Source organism: Petromyzon marinus, unplaced genomic scaffold, assembly GCF_048934315.1.
Source record: "Petromyzon marinus isolate PM22_M1 ecotype Great Lakes invasive population unplaced genomic scaffold, UKy_Petmar_22M1.pri1.0 PM_G_Scaffold_54, whole genome shotgun sequence".
Lineage (NCBI taxonomy): Eukaryota > Metazoa > Chordata > Hyperoartia > Petromyzontiformes > Petromyzontidae > Petromyzon > Petromyzon marinus.
In genome coordinates this window covers 1,178,236-1,192,558 of record NW_027423007.1, presented here as the reverse complement: position 1 = coordinate 1,192,558, position 14,323 = coordinate 1,178,236, and the positions used below count along the sequence as shown (strand labels likewise).

Genomic DNA, 14,323 nt, shown 5'->3' with positions numbered 1-14,323 from the left:
GCCACATGTTGTCCAATCAATGCCACGTGTTGTCCAATCAATGCCACGTGTTGTCCAATCAATGCCACACGTCCAATCAATGCCACATGTTGTCCAATCAATGCCACATGTTGTCCAATCAATGCCACATGTTGTCCAATCAATGCCACATTGTCCAATCAATGCCACATGTTGTCCAATCAATGCCACATGTTGTCCAATCAATGCCACATGTTGTCCAATCAATGCCACGTGTTGTCCAATCAATGCCACGTGTTGTCCAATCAATGCCACATGTCCAATCAATGCCACGTGTTGTCCAATCAATGCCACATGTCCAATCAATGCCACGTGTTGTCCAATCAATGCCACACGTCCAATCAATGCCACACATTGTCCAATCAATGCCACATATTGTCCAATCAATGCCACATATTGTCCAATCAATGCCACATGTTGTCCAATCAATGCTACATATTGTCCAATCAATGCCACATGTTGTCCAATCAATGCCACACGTTGTCCAATCAATGCCACGTGTTGTCCAATCAATGCCACATATTGTCCAATCAATGCCACATGTTGTCCAATCAATGCCACATGTCCAATCAATGCCACATGTCCAATCAATGCCACATATTGACCAATCAATGCCACATGATGTCCAATCAATGCCACATGATGTCCAATCAATGCCACATGTCCAATCAATGCCACATATTGTCCAATCAATGCCACATATTGTCCAATCAATGCCACGTGTTGTCCAATCAATGCCACGTGTTGTCCAATCAATGCCACATGTTGTCCAATCATGCCACATGTCCAATTAATGCCACATGTTGTCCAATCAATGCCACGTGTTGTCCAATCAATGCCACGTGTTGTCCAATTAATGCCACATGTCCAATCAATGCCACATGTTGTCCAATCAATGCTACATATTGTCCAATCAATGCCACATGTCAAATCAATGCCACATGTTGTCCAATCAATGCCACATATTGTCCAATCAATGCCACATGTCCAATCAATGCCACATGTCCAATCAATGCCACATGTTGTCCAATCAATGCCACATGTCCAATCAATGCCACATGTTGTCCAATAAATGCCACATGTCCAATCAATGCCACATGTTGTCCAATCAATGCCACGTGTTGTCCAATCAATGCCACATGTTGTCCAATCAATGCCACATGTTGTCCAATCAATGCCACATGTTGTCCAATCAATGCCACATGTTGTCCAATCAATGCCACATGTTGTCCAATCAATGCCACATGTTGTCCAATCAATGCCACATATTGACCAATCAATGCCACATGTCCAATCAATGCCACATGATGTCCAATCAATGCCACATGATGTCCAATCAATGCCACATATTGTCCAATCAATGCCACATATTGTCCAATCAATGCCACATGATGTCCAATCAATGCCACATGATGTCCAATCAATGCCACGTGTTGTCCAATCAATGCCACATATTGTCCAATCAATGCCACGTGATGTCCAATCAATGCCACATGATGTCCAATCAATGCCACATATTGTCCAATCAATGCCACATGTTGTCCAATCAATGACACATGTTGTCCAATCAATGCCACATGTCCAATCAATGCCACGTGTTGTCCAATCAATGCCACATATTGACCAATCAATGCCACATGTCCAATCAATGCCACATGATGTCCAATCAATGCCACATGATGTCCAATCAATGCCACATATTGTCCAATCAATGCCACATATTGTCCAATCAATGCCACGTGTTGTCCAATCAATGCCACATGTTGTCCAATCAATGCCACATATTGTCCAATCAATGCCACATGTCCAATCAATGCCACATGTCCAATCAATGCCACATGTTGTCCAATCAATGCCACATGTCCAATCAATGCCACATGTTGTCCAATAAATGCCACATGTTGTCCAATCAATGCCACATGTTGTCCAATCAATGCCACGTGTTGTCCAATCAATGCCACATGTTGTCCAATCAATGCCACATGTTGTCCAATCAATGCCACATGTTGTCCAATCAATGCCACATGTCCAATCAATGCCACATGTTGTCCAATCAATGCCACATATTGACCAATCAATGCCACATGTCCAATCAATGCCACATGATGTCCAATCAATGCCACATGATGTCCAATCAATGCCACATATTGTCCAATCAATGCCACATTGTCCAATCAATGCCACATATTGTCCAATCAATGCCACATGTTGTCCAATCAATGCCACATTGTCCAATCAATGCCACACGTCCAATCAATGCCACATGTCCAATCAATGCCACATGTCCAATCAATGCCACATGTTGTCCAATCAATGCTACATATTGTCCAATCAATGCCACATGTCCAACCAATGCCACATGTCCAATCACTGCCACATGTCCAATCAATGCCACATATTGTCCAATCAATGCCACGTCCAATCAATGCCACACGTCCAATCAATGCCACACATCCAATCAATGCCACATGTTGTCCAATCAATGCCACATGTCCAATCAATGCCACACGTTGCACACGAACTCAGATCCCGTGACGAGAGCCACTCGGCACCGAAAAGAGGAGAAGCCCTGGAGGAGACCTCCCGTCATCGTCAAAACTCCCTCCTCGTCGTCGTCGTCGCCAGCTCTGTCCTCTTCGCGATGAGGTTGCTGCTGCTGCTGGTGTTGGCCGTCGCCCTGTTGCTCCGCGGCTCTGTGGGGTCGCGCGAGGCCACGGCGCCGCGCCTCTCCTACAGGAGCCGGAGAGGTGCGGAGTGTGCGCGTGTGTGTATATATGTGTGGTGTGTGTATGTAGTGTGTGTGTGTATGTGTGGTGTGTGTATGTAGTGTATGTGTAGTGTGTGTATGTAGTGTGTGGTGTGTATGTGTGTGTATGTATGTGTGGTGTGTGTGTGGTGTGTATGTGTGTGTATGTAGTGTGTGTAATGTGTATGTGTGTAGTGTGTGTGTATGTGTGTGTGTGTGTAGTGTGTGTGTATGTGTGTGTATGCATGTGTGTATGTGTGGTGTGTAGTGTATGTGTGTGTGTATGTAATAGCTGCTCAGTCAGAGGAGGAGTTGGAGACGCTGCTGCTGAGACTGGAGCGTGCCACTAAGAGGTGGGGCCTTACCATCAGCCCCACCAAAACTAAGCACCTGCCTGGGTATTTTGTACCATCGGACACTCCACCCCCACAACTCCCAATCGGTGATGGGGCGGTTGTGGAGAGAGTGGAGAGTTTCCCATACCTGGGCAGTGTGCTTATGACTGGCTCCAGTTTAACAGCAGAGGTCTCACTCCGAATCAGTCGAGCGGCAATATCTTTTCATCGGTTGCGTAACGCTGTGTGGAAGCTACCTGGTCTGTCGCTCCGCACTAAGCTTCAGGTCTTCTCGGCCACGGTCATTCCCTCCCTTCTCTACGCTTGCGAAACGTGGACCCCCCTAATGGAACATCTTCGCCGGTTAGAAACATTTAGGCTGGCCTGCCTACGATCCATCCTGGGTTTAACCAGACTGGATTGTGTGAGGAGCTCACAAATCCTTGAAAGATCTGGGCAGGGTCCCATCGGTGAGCTCCTCCGGCAGGCAAGGCTGCGATGGCTGGGTCATGTAGCCCGCATGCCCAGCCACCGCATGCCGAAACAGCTTTTGTTTGGCCGGATTGAGGGGACTAAGCGGGCGCGGCACGGGCTAGAGAAGAGATGGAGTGATGTGGTACAGGAGGACGTGGAGCTGAGTGGACTTGCCGATGACTGGTACCAGCGGTGTCAAGATCGGCCTCTGTGGAGGAGGCTCGTGAAGGATGCTACTGGGCAGTTGGAGGCAGTCGCCCTCCAACAACAACGGAGGACGGAGGAGCGACGCTCAGAACAACGAGCGGAGCGCCGGGTGGCTAAAGCACAGCAGGTTGGCACAGTAGGGGGCACAGGTGGTGCATCAGCCAGTCATCTCAGTCAGTCGACCCGTGGCACCTGGGTCTGCCCCGTGATCTCCTGCCAGCGGGCGTTCGACACTTCACGTGGCCTCAGGGTGCACATAGCCTGGCACAAGCGTCGTGGTGACGTCACCGCCACTTAGTGGCGAATGGCGGTTGTTGTATGTATGTATGCCTGGGTATTTTGTACCATCGGACACTCCACCCCCACAACTCCAAATCGGTGATGGGGCGGTTGTGGAGAGAGTGGAGAGTTTCCCATACCTGGGCAGTGTGCTTATGACTGGCTCCAGTTTAACAGCAGAGGTCTCACTCCGAATCAGTCGAGCGGCAATATCTTTTCATCGGTTGCGTAACGCTGTGTGGAAGCTACCTGGTCTGTCGCGCCGCACTAAGCTTCAGGTCTTCTCGGCCACGGTCATTCCCTCCCTTCTCTACGCTTGCGAAACGTGGACCCCCCTAATGGAACATCTTCGCCGGTTAGAAACATTTAGGCTGGCCTGCCTACGATCCATCCTGGGTTTAACCAGACTGGATTGTGTGAGGAGCTCACAAATCCTTGAAAGATCTGGGCAGGGTTTCCATCGGTGAGCTCCTCCGGCAGGCAAGGCTGCGATGGCTGGGTCATGTAGCCCGCATGCCCAGCCACCGCATGCCGAAACAGCTTTTGTTTGGCCGGATTGAGGGGGCTAAGCGACCGCGGCACGGGCTAGAGAAGAGATGGAGTGATGTGGTACAGGAGGACGTGGAGCTGAGTGGACTTGCCAATGACTGGTACCAGCGGTGTCAAGATCGGCCTCTGTGGAGGAGGCTCGTGAAGGATGGTACTGGGCAGTTGGAGGCAGTCGCCCTCCAACAACAACGGAGGACGGAGGGGCGACGCTCAGAACAACGAGCGGAGCGCCGGGTGGCTAAAGCACAGCAGGTTGGCACAGTAGGGGGCACAGGTGGTGCATCAGCCAGTCATCTCAGTCAGTCGACCCGTGGCACCTGGGTCTGTCCCGTGACCTCCTGCCAGCGGGCGTTCGACACTTCACGTGGCCTCAGGGTGCACATAGCCTGGCACAAGCGTCGTGGTGACGTCACCGCCACTTAGTGGCGAATGGCTGTTGTTGTATGTATGTATGCCTGGTTATTTTGTACCATCGGACACTCCACCCCCACAACTCCCAAACGGTGATGGGGCAGTTGTGGAGAGAGTGGAGAGTTTCCCATACCTGGGCAGTGTGCTTATGACTGGCTCCGGTTTAACAGCAGAGGTTTCACTCCGAATCAGTCGAGCGGCAATATATTTTCATCGGTTGCATAACGCTGTGTGGAAGCTACCTGGTTTGTCGCTCCGCACTAAGCTTCAGGTCTTCTCGGCCACGGTCATTCCCTCCCTTCTCTACGCTTGCGAAACGTGGACCCCCCTAATGGAACATCTTCGCCGGTTAGAAACATTTAGGCTGGCCTGCCTACGATCCATCCTGGGTTTAACCAGACTGGATTGTGTGAGGAGCTCACAAATCCTTGAAAGATCTGGGCAGGGTCCCATCGGTGAGCTCCTCCGGCAGGCAAGGCTGTGATGGCTGGGTCATGTAGCCCGCATGCCCAGCCACCGCATGCCGAAACAGCTTTTGTTTGGCCGGATCGAGGGGGCTAAGCGGGCGCGGCACGGGCTAGAGAAGAGATGGAGTGATGTGGTACAGGAGGACGTGGAGCTGAGTGGACTTGCCGATGACTGGTACCAGCGGTGTCAAGATCGGCCTCTGTGGAGGAGGCTCGTGAAGGATGCTACTGGGCAGTTGGAGACAGTCGCCCTCCAACAACAACGGAGGGCGGAGGAGCGACGCTCAGAACAACGAGCGGAGCGCCGGGTGGCTAAAGCACAGCAGGTTGGCACAGTAGGGGGCACAGGTGGTGCATCAGCCAGTCATCTCAGTCAGTCGACCCGTGGCACCTGGGTCTGCCCCGTGACCTCCTGCCAGCGGGCGTTCGACACTTCACGTGGCCTCAGGGTGCACATAGCCTGGCACAAGCGTCGTGGTGACGTCACCGCCACTTAGTGGCGAATGGCGGTTGTTGTATGTATGTATGCCTGGTTATTTTGTACCATCGGACACTCCACCCCCACAACTCCCAAACGGTGATGGGGCAGTTGTGGAGAGAGTGGAGAGTTTCCCATACCTGGGCAGTGTGCTTATGACTGGCTCCGGTTTAACAGCAGAGGTTTCACTCCGAATCAGTCGAGCGGCAATATATTTTCATCGGTTGCGTAACGCTGTGTGGAAGCTACCTGGTTTGTCGCTCCGCACTAAGCTTCAGGTCTTCTTGGCCACGGTCATTCCCTCCCTTCTCTACGCTTGCGAAACGTGGACCCCCCTAATGGAACATCTTCGCCGGTTAGAAACATTTAGGCTGGCCTGCCTACGATCCATCCTGGGTTTAACCAGACTGGATTGTGTGAGGAGCTCACAAATCCTTGAAAGATCTGGGCAGGGTCCCATCGGTGAGCTCCTCCGGCAGGCAAGGCTGCGATGGCTGGGTCATGTAGCCCGCATGCCCAGCCACCGCATGCCGAAACAGCTTTTGTTTGGCCGGATCGAGGGGGCTAAGCGGGCGCGGCACGGGCTAGAGAAGAGATGGAGTGATGTGGTACAGGAGGACGTGGAGCTGAGTGGACTTGCCGATGACTGGTACCAGCGGTGTCCAGATCGGCCTCTGTGGAGGAGGCTCGTGAAGGATGCTACTGGGCAGTTGGAGACAGTCGCCCTCCAACAACAACGGAGGGCGGAGGAGCGACGCTCAGATCAACGAGCGGAGCGCCGGGTGGCTAAAGCACAGCAGGTTGGCACAGTAGGGGGCACAGGTGGTGCATCAGCCAGTCATCTCAGTCAGTCGACCCGTGGCACCTGGGTCTGCCCCGTGACCTCCTGCCAGCGGGCGTTCAACACTTCACGTGGCCTCAGGGTGCACATAGCCTGGCACAAGCGTCGTGGTGACGTCACCGTCACTTAGTGGTGAATGGCGGTTGTTGTTGTTGTCCCCTCTCATGCCTCTTCATCTTGCACCGCGACAATCCACGTGGGTCTGTCTCCCAGCCCCCCCACCAGGTTCCGAGAGCTGCTGATGCCTGAGGCTTTTTTGGGCATACTGAAGAAGCTTCGGTGTTGATATACGAGGCCTGGAGCCAAATCAAGAAAGTTGTTTTTAATTCTTAATGTTCAACGTTAATGCCTGGTGACTGGAATCACCGTAAACAAATAATTTATTTAGTTTATTTAGTTCACTGTTCATGTATGAAGCTCGTACACCCAAAGGGCAGTGACGTTGATATTTATAATTAGGTTTTAATATTTTGGGGCTATTGTAGAGTGAGACTTTAGGAATCGCAGGTCAGTGTAGATGCGGCGATATGCCGGGAAGGGGATCTTTAATCCATCGGTGACCATGTGGGACTATAACCTACTGGTTGCATCACTTGCGGGTGACCAATCGCCCCAACCGTGTGACCCAACGCCATGCGGCGGGTGACCTACGGCTGCCCCACATGTTGCCCATCGCCCCCCTCAACGTTCCCATGGTTGTGTGGGTGACCCATCGCCCCCCCCCCCCACCGTGTGATCGCGTGTGCCCTGGCGCGGTGGTGTAGTAGTCAGCGCTACGCTGCGCTACGAACCTGGCGACCCAGGGTTCGATTCCCACTCACTGGCAACGCCCAGTGACGATTATCTGAACCGGTCCCGGTCCTCCCCGAGGTCGACTCGGCCTGACATGAGCACCTGGTGTAGCGCTGTGTAGTCAACATCGCCACCGGGGAGACAAAGGTGGTCGGGCGTGGTTGCTGGCCCACCCACCCCTTCGCGTACCGTTACCGGCCTTCACAGGTGCTGCTCGCTACCAGCACTTGCCCCCCCTCCTCCCGCAGTCTGTCATGGCTACACGGTGGGGGGAGGGGGGTCTTTGTCTTTGCCCTGCCCCGGCTGCCGTGACCAGATCTGTCGGCGGGGAAGGCGCCGCTCTCGTGCCCGCCGGGCTGCTCCGTCTGCTCGGCCGCCAATGGTTGCCTGCAGTGCGCCCCGCGCCTCTTCCTGCACCTGCAGCGCCTGGGCATGCGGCAGCTGGGCCGGTGCCTCCTCGCCTGCCCCGCCGGCCACTACGGCAAGGGCGGCGGCGTCATCGGACCCCGCTGCTTGCGTGAGCTGCGCCCCCTCCCCAACGCCCTCCTCGAGATGCGCGTCCCCATTGCATGCAGTGTGCCACAATTGACCTGGGATTTCACTGAACTCGCACGTCCCTCGCTGCACCGCCAATGTCCGGCACCGATCTCCACGAGCTTCGTGTATGCGGCAGCCCTGCCGACGCTAACCCAACCGCTCGTCTCTGGTGGCCCGTGCTGACCCAAAGCCCCTCGCCAGACTGTGAGCTCCTGACCTTCAGCCGACACGACCTTGCGGTCCCCCGCTTGCACTCGCTTGAACTGAACTTCACCCACTAGCTCCTCGGTGCCCGCCGGCTGTTGTTCGCCGACTTAGACGAGCGCCCTGTACTCGTCGGGCTGCCGTGCAGGCCTTGATAGGTGCTCGCCGACACACCCGCTCGCCGTGCCGACCTTTACCGGGCGCTCGCTAGCACTCGGCCCGCTGTCCCCCGCAGGCTGCCAGGTCCCGCACTGCGACAGCTGCTCCGGACGATCGTCGTGCGAGCGCTGCTCGCGGGGGCACTTCCAGCACCGTGGCCGCTGCGTGACCGGCTGTCCCAGCGGACACGAGGGGAACAGCCTCACGCAGGGCTGTCTCCCCGCAGGTACGCTGGGCGGGTGGGGGGGAGGTGGGGACTATGGACATCGCGGGGTCATTGTGACCAGAGGGACGCGCAACCGCTGCTGATCGTCATGGCTGGCTAAGTACGCGATCTAACCCAAACACACCTTTATTGTGAATGATATTCGTCGCGAAAGCCGAAGTGTTTAAACAAAAATAAAGTTCAACTCGCGTACATGCAACCGTACGGAATGACGAGAGAGAGGGAGAGAGAGGACATGGGGGACGCAATGGATGTGGACCCGCCTGCCGACTCGTACGGATCACGACACGGGGACCCAACCACTGCAGTTACAAACCGAGCCATTGGGATATGGTTAGTCGGGGTGGTGGTGGGGGGGGGAGGTTTGAACACACAGCCACAGCCAGGTCTGCCCACCGCTATACGGGAGACACGCCGGGGGGTGAAGGGAGTTGGGGACAACCGCAAATGTCCGAGTTCACCCTTCGCGGAATATCGTGGATAATAAAACAAAGACTCCTGTCTGTTTGACCACGTTAACAACAGCATAAACATCGCCACCACCAGGGCAATGGTTCACCACGTAGCCACATTATAGGCCGTTGGGTACAAGTGCGGTTCAGCCAAGATCTATGAATGCCGGTGAGGCGTTATGGTGGGTGCAATGCCCGGCCAGTGACCTTTGGCTCGCCAGCGCCAATGTCCGCATCCCGTGCCAGGTTGTAATTTTAAGGCCGAGTTGACCCAAAGGAGGCCCGGAACTGTGAGATATCACTACCCAGAGAAGTTGGCCGTGACCTAGAGGTCAAAGTTGGTAGGGCATTGAGGTGGGGGACCAATACAGCACCCCTCCCTATTGCTATTACGAAAGATAAAGACAAAGATCCCCCGTGTAGCCTTAGCAGACTTGGGGCAAGTGCTGTTAGCGAGCACCTTTTTTGAAGGCCAGAACGCGGTGGGTGGTCAGCGCCCCATCCCAGGGGGCAATGTTCCACACTGCACCAGGTACTCATTTGAGGCCGAGTCGACCTAGGAGAGGCCCTGGACGGGTTCAGATAATCGTCAGTGGTTTTGGCCGTGAACGGGCATCGTAATCTGGCCGCTGGTTCCTGGCGCAGCATCGTGCTAACCGCTCCACCACCGCCACCGGTGGTGGCGTCGTCAACTGCAACAAACGCCTCGAGTCTTCACGGCTACAGCTGCTTCGTGGAGTTTGCTCTTGTTGCCTGCGTTGCCGTCATCCTTGCCGTGTCCCCACACGTGGGCCGGCAGCGTCCGTAAATAAAATCGTAAAGGGGCAAGGGTCGGTTTCCGCCGTGTGGAAAAAAAAGGTTGACGTTCGGCTCAAAGCATTAAGATTCTCTTGGAACAAAGTTTTTTCCATAAGCAATCCCTGGGCTGGTTTCTAACTTGACCAGAGTCTCATGCAGCAGTGTATGGCCTGTCTTTAAAAACAGAACTTACACTGGTCCAAAGTTTGTCGCCTAAACTGCAAACTCTACTGGAAAATGTTGGTCCAGAATGCACATAGACTGTGGGAGTGGAATGCTGTTGTAATTTCATGTTGAGAGACTCTTGCTTGTTCATGATTTCATTACTGAACGGAGCACTTGGGTGGGGGGCACTGGTGGGGCCACTGGTGGGGCACAAGGAGGGGGGGCATGAGGGGGACATGAGTAACCCTGAAATGATGCACGCTATATTTACATTCAGTAGCTGTGGAGGTGGTCTCTGTGCGTGGTCGAAATTGTTTTTGAGTGTACCGTATAGGATTGCTGCCTTGGTGTTGGTGAAATTCGCAATTGTTTGTTGTGCTGATGATGAACTTGGTTGTTGTTATAATCGTGGTCATGCCACTGCTGACGCTGATGCTGATGGATGCTTCTGAGGTTAATGGGAATGATGCCGGTGGTGGTGGTCGTCTTGGTGGTTTGGTGAGGATGATAATTCTGCTGCTGCTGCTGGCGAGACTGATGTTTGAACCCCCAGGGGACTGCGAGGTGTCCACGTGGGGGCCATGGTCCACGTGTGAAAGGGGGGGGAGGATGTGCAGCTTCATGTGGGGGGCCCAGGAGAGGAGGCGCAGTGTGAAGAAGAGTGCCCCCACTGCCCCCCATGGGCAGCGCTGCCCGCCACTCCGGCAGGCTCGGCGCTGCCGCGTGCAGCCCCGGTTTGCCCCGGGGATGGTGAGGATCTTTGATCTATCATCATCGTCATCCTTGTCATCGTAATCGATGACGCTGCCCGCATTGGATGCAATTGTAATCGTTGATACGATCGGTAGATTCCCATCGTTGTCACCATCGTTGCGTTTCCATTCATCACAGCTGATATTACGTGACCGGTGCATTAACACATGTGTCCTCAACGGCGCTTCGTGAACAATAATCGTTAATGCAATTATACATTGCAACAGCATGCTGTATTGGGTTGTGTATCGTTCTGCTTGCGAAATTGCAATTATATTTAGCGTTTATCACGAAAACGTTGGCCATTACCAACATTGATACATTTTTTTACGTGTAATCCGAGTGCAACGTTACCGCATCGGTTCCATCAATAACTTTCACACATCCACATTAATATCAACCACACCGTGCACTCTCATCATTCGGGGTTGTCATTAGAGATGTCCGAATTCAACCACGCCTCGACATGCGCTTCGCCGCGTGTTTAAGTTGCAAGCTGATGAAGTTCAACCAGGCGAGCGCTCGGGACACCGGGCGAGGTGACCTACGGCCCCGAAACGAAGACGGTGAAAACCAAGCAGAGAAATTATGTAAAAATAGCAAACGGAAACTAAAATAAGGCCTACGAGCCATAGAAAGTATTGCTCGAACATAAATCGACGTTAAATCGAAGCTAAATATTTAAATCCCCTGCAGCTCTGAACAGATTCAGCACCGAGACTAACCCCCTGATACAAGTTACAAAATTACGTCTTGTAAAAACGAACATAAATCGACGTTAAATCGAAGATAAATATTAATATTCCCTGCAGCTCCGACAAATTCAGCACTGAGACGAACCCCCTGATACAAGTTACAAAATTACGTCTTGTAAAAACGAACAAATTGACATTAAATCGAAGCTAAATATTAAATCCCCTGCAGCTCTGAACAGATTCAGCACCGAGATTAACCCCCTGATACAAGTTACAAAATTTCGTCTTGTAAAAACGAACAAATCGACGTTAAATCGAAGCTAAATATTAATATCCCCTGCAACTCTGAACAGATTCAGCACTGAGACTAACCCCCTGATACAAGTTACAAAATAACGTCTCGTAAAAACAAATATAGGCTCCACCCATAGCGCTCTCACGCGAACAAACAGATTCTGTTGAGGATTTGCATCGCGCCCCTTTCAAGGGCATGTGCCATGAGTATCGGTGTGTAAACCAACACGTGCACAAAGACGCGCCAGTGATGTCAATACGTCAAATGCCGTCGTGCCGTGTGCACGTTGCAGAGCTGGGTCTGCTGAGGCAGAACGTTTGGAGCAGAAGAGGAGGCGACCGTTTCACGGTGACGAGGACATTCGAGGTCGAGCCCTGACATCAACCCGCGACTGTGCGTCACCAACAGCCACAACAACAACCACCACCACCTGCACCACCACCTGCACCACCGCAATGACCAGCAACGCCAAACTGACGAGCGGCAGCAGTATACCTACAACAACAACAACCGCCACCACCTGCACCACCACCACAATGACCAGCAACGCCAAACTGACGAGCGGCAGCAGTATACCAACAACAACAACAACCACCACCACCTGCACCACCACCACCACCACAATGACCAGCAACGCCAAACTGACCAGCGGCAGCAGTATACCAACAACAACAACAACCACCAACACCTGCACCACCACCACAATGACCAGCAACGCCAAACTGACGAGCGGCAGCAGTATATCAACAACAACAACCACCATTCGCCGCTAAGTGGCAGTGATGTCACGACGACGCTTGTGCCAGGCTGGGCTGTACAGTGAGGGAAAAAAAGTATTTGATCCCCTGCTGATTTTGTACGTTTGCCCACTGACAAAGAAATGATCAGTCTATCATTTTAATGGTAGGTTTATTTGAACAGTGAGAGACAGACTAACAACAAAATCCAGAAAAACGCATGTCAAAAATGTTATAAATTGATTTGCATTTTAATAAGGGAAATAAGTATTTGACCCCTCTGCAAACATGACTTAGTACTTGGTGACAAAACCCTTGTTGGCAATCGCAGAGGTCAGACGTTTCTTGTAGTTGGCCACCAGGTTTGCACACATCTCAGGAGGGATTTTGTCCCACTCCTTTTTGCAGATATTCTCCATGTCATTAAGGTTTTGAGGCTGATGTTTGGCAACTCGAACCTTCAGCTCCCTCCATAGATTTTCTATGGGATTAAGGTCTGGAGACTGGCTAGGCCACTCCCGGACCTTAATGTGTTTTCTTGGGGACTATGGTCCCAGCTGCCTTGAGATCATTGATAAGATCCTCCCGTGTAGTTCTGGGCTGATTCCTCACTGTTCTCATGGATCATTGCAACTCCACGAGGTGAGATCTTACATGGAGCCCCAGGCCGAGGGCGATTGACATTTATGTTGTGTTTCTTCCATTTGCGACTAATCGCACCAACTGTTGTCACCTTCTCACCAAGCTGCTTGGCAATGGTCTTGTAGCCCATTCCAGCCTTGTGTAGGTCTACAATCTTGTCCCTGACATCCTTGGAGAGCGCTTTGGTCTTGGCCATGGTGGAGAGTTTGGAATCTGATTGATTGCTTCTGTGGACAGGTGTCTTTTATACAGGTAACAAGCTGAGATTCGGAGCACTCCCTTTAAGAGTGTGCTCCTAATCTCGTTACTGGTAACATTCATGGTGTGAGACGTATTCCCTAAGGATTTTTAAGACGGGGAGATATTTATATGGGGAGCTGGGGGGGGGGGGCAATCGTGACGCTAGCACGTTGATGTTAGAGGTTTGATATATATTTGTGTGTACACTTATTTGTTAATGGTTTCATAATAATTAAATTGTTATTGGCAATTTGCAGTGTTAATATTGTTAAACTCACCTTTTGCCCGTCCAAGGACAGGTGTATTGCAGTAAATCTGAAACATTCAAGCGAAAGGCAGATCGCGGCGTCTTATTAATTGCATCAATTCGTGTGCAATTTGTGAGGCCGCGGTGACACAGACCTGTTTCACGTCAAGGTTATAATCCCTTGTTTATCGTGACGACCTTTTTACTTTGATGTCTCAACAACAGTGTTACGCAGATCGCGTGACGTGATGAGGGTTCTGCCTTTGTAGTGAGGGTTGTAAGTTGACGCTGAGGAGGGATGAGGCGTCTCCCCCCCCACCCCCCATGTGGAGTGACTTCACCTGCTCGTGACTTTACCTATCCACGTGACTTTAATGAGAGACCCAACAAAGTCGTCGATGCCACCGTCGTCACCAAAGTTTTAAATCGACATTTATCGTCGGTATGTTTGGCTGCCACAATTGAGGCCTATATGCTTATTGGTTGCTTACAGTTCGGGATGAACTTTCATCTTAAGGCCTCGATCTGCTCGGCAATGTATCGTCACATTCCCGAACACAGCACGAGGTTGAGTTT

The 14,323-nt window shown here is 52.3% G+C and overlaps 1 protein-coding gene and 1 long non-coding RNA gene across 2 annotated transcripts in view; both read left to right on the top strand.

The window, feature by feature from the left end:
- LOC142917903 (uncharacterized) overlaps positions 1-9,831 on the top strand; it is a 32,861-nt gene extending 23,030 nt beyond the window's left edge. The window contains exons 4-6 of the mRNA XM_076062245.1: positions 7,914-8,114; positions 8,574-8,723; positions 9,821-9,831. Of these exons, the coding sequence (XP_075918360.1) occupies positions 7,914-8,114; positions 8,574-8,723; positions 9,821-9,831 (362 nt within the window). The remainder of the gene's footprint in view (positions 1-7,913; positions 8,115-8,573; positions 8,724-9,820) is intronic.
- Positions 9,832-10,375: 544 nt separating this feature from the next.
- Positions 10,376-13,750, top strand: LOC142917882 (uncharacterized). Its single transcript, XR_012937257.1, has 2 exons — positions 10,376-10,888; positions 12,174-13,750. It is a non-coding gene; the product is annotated as an uncharacterized LOC142917882 (long non-coding RNA).
- The last annotated feature ends 573 nt before the right edge of the window (positions 13,751-14,323 follow it).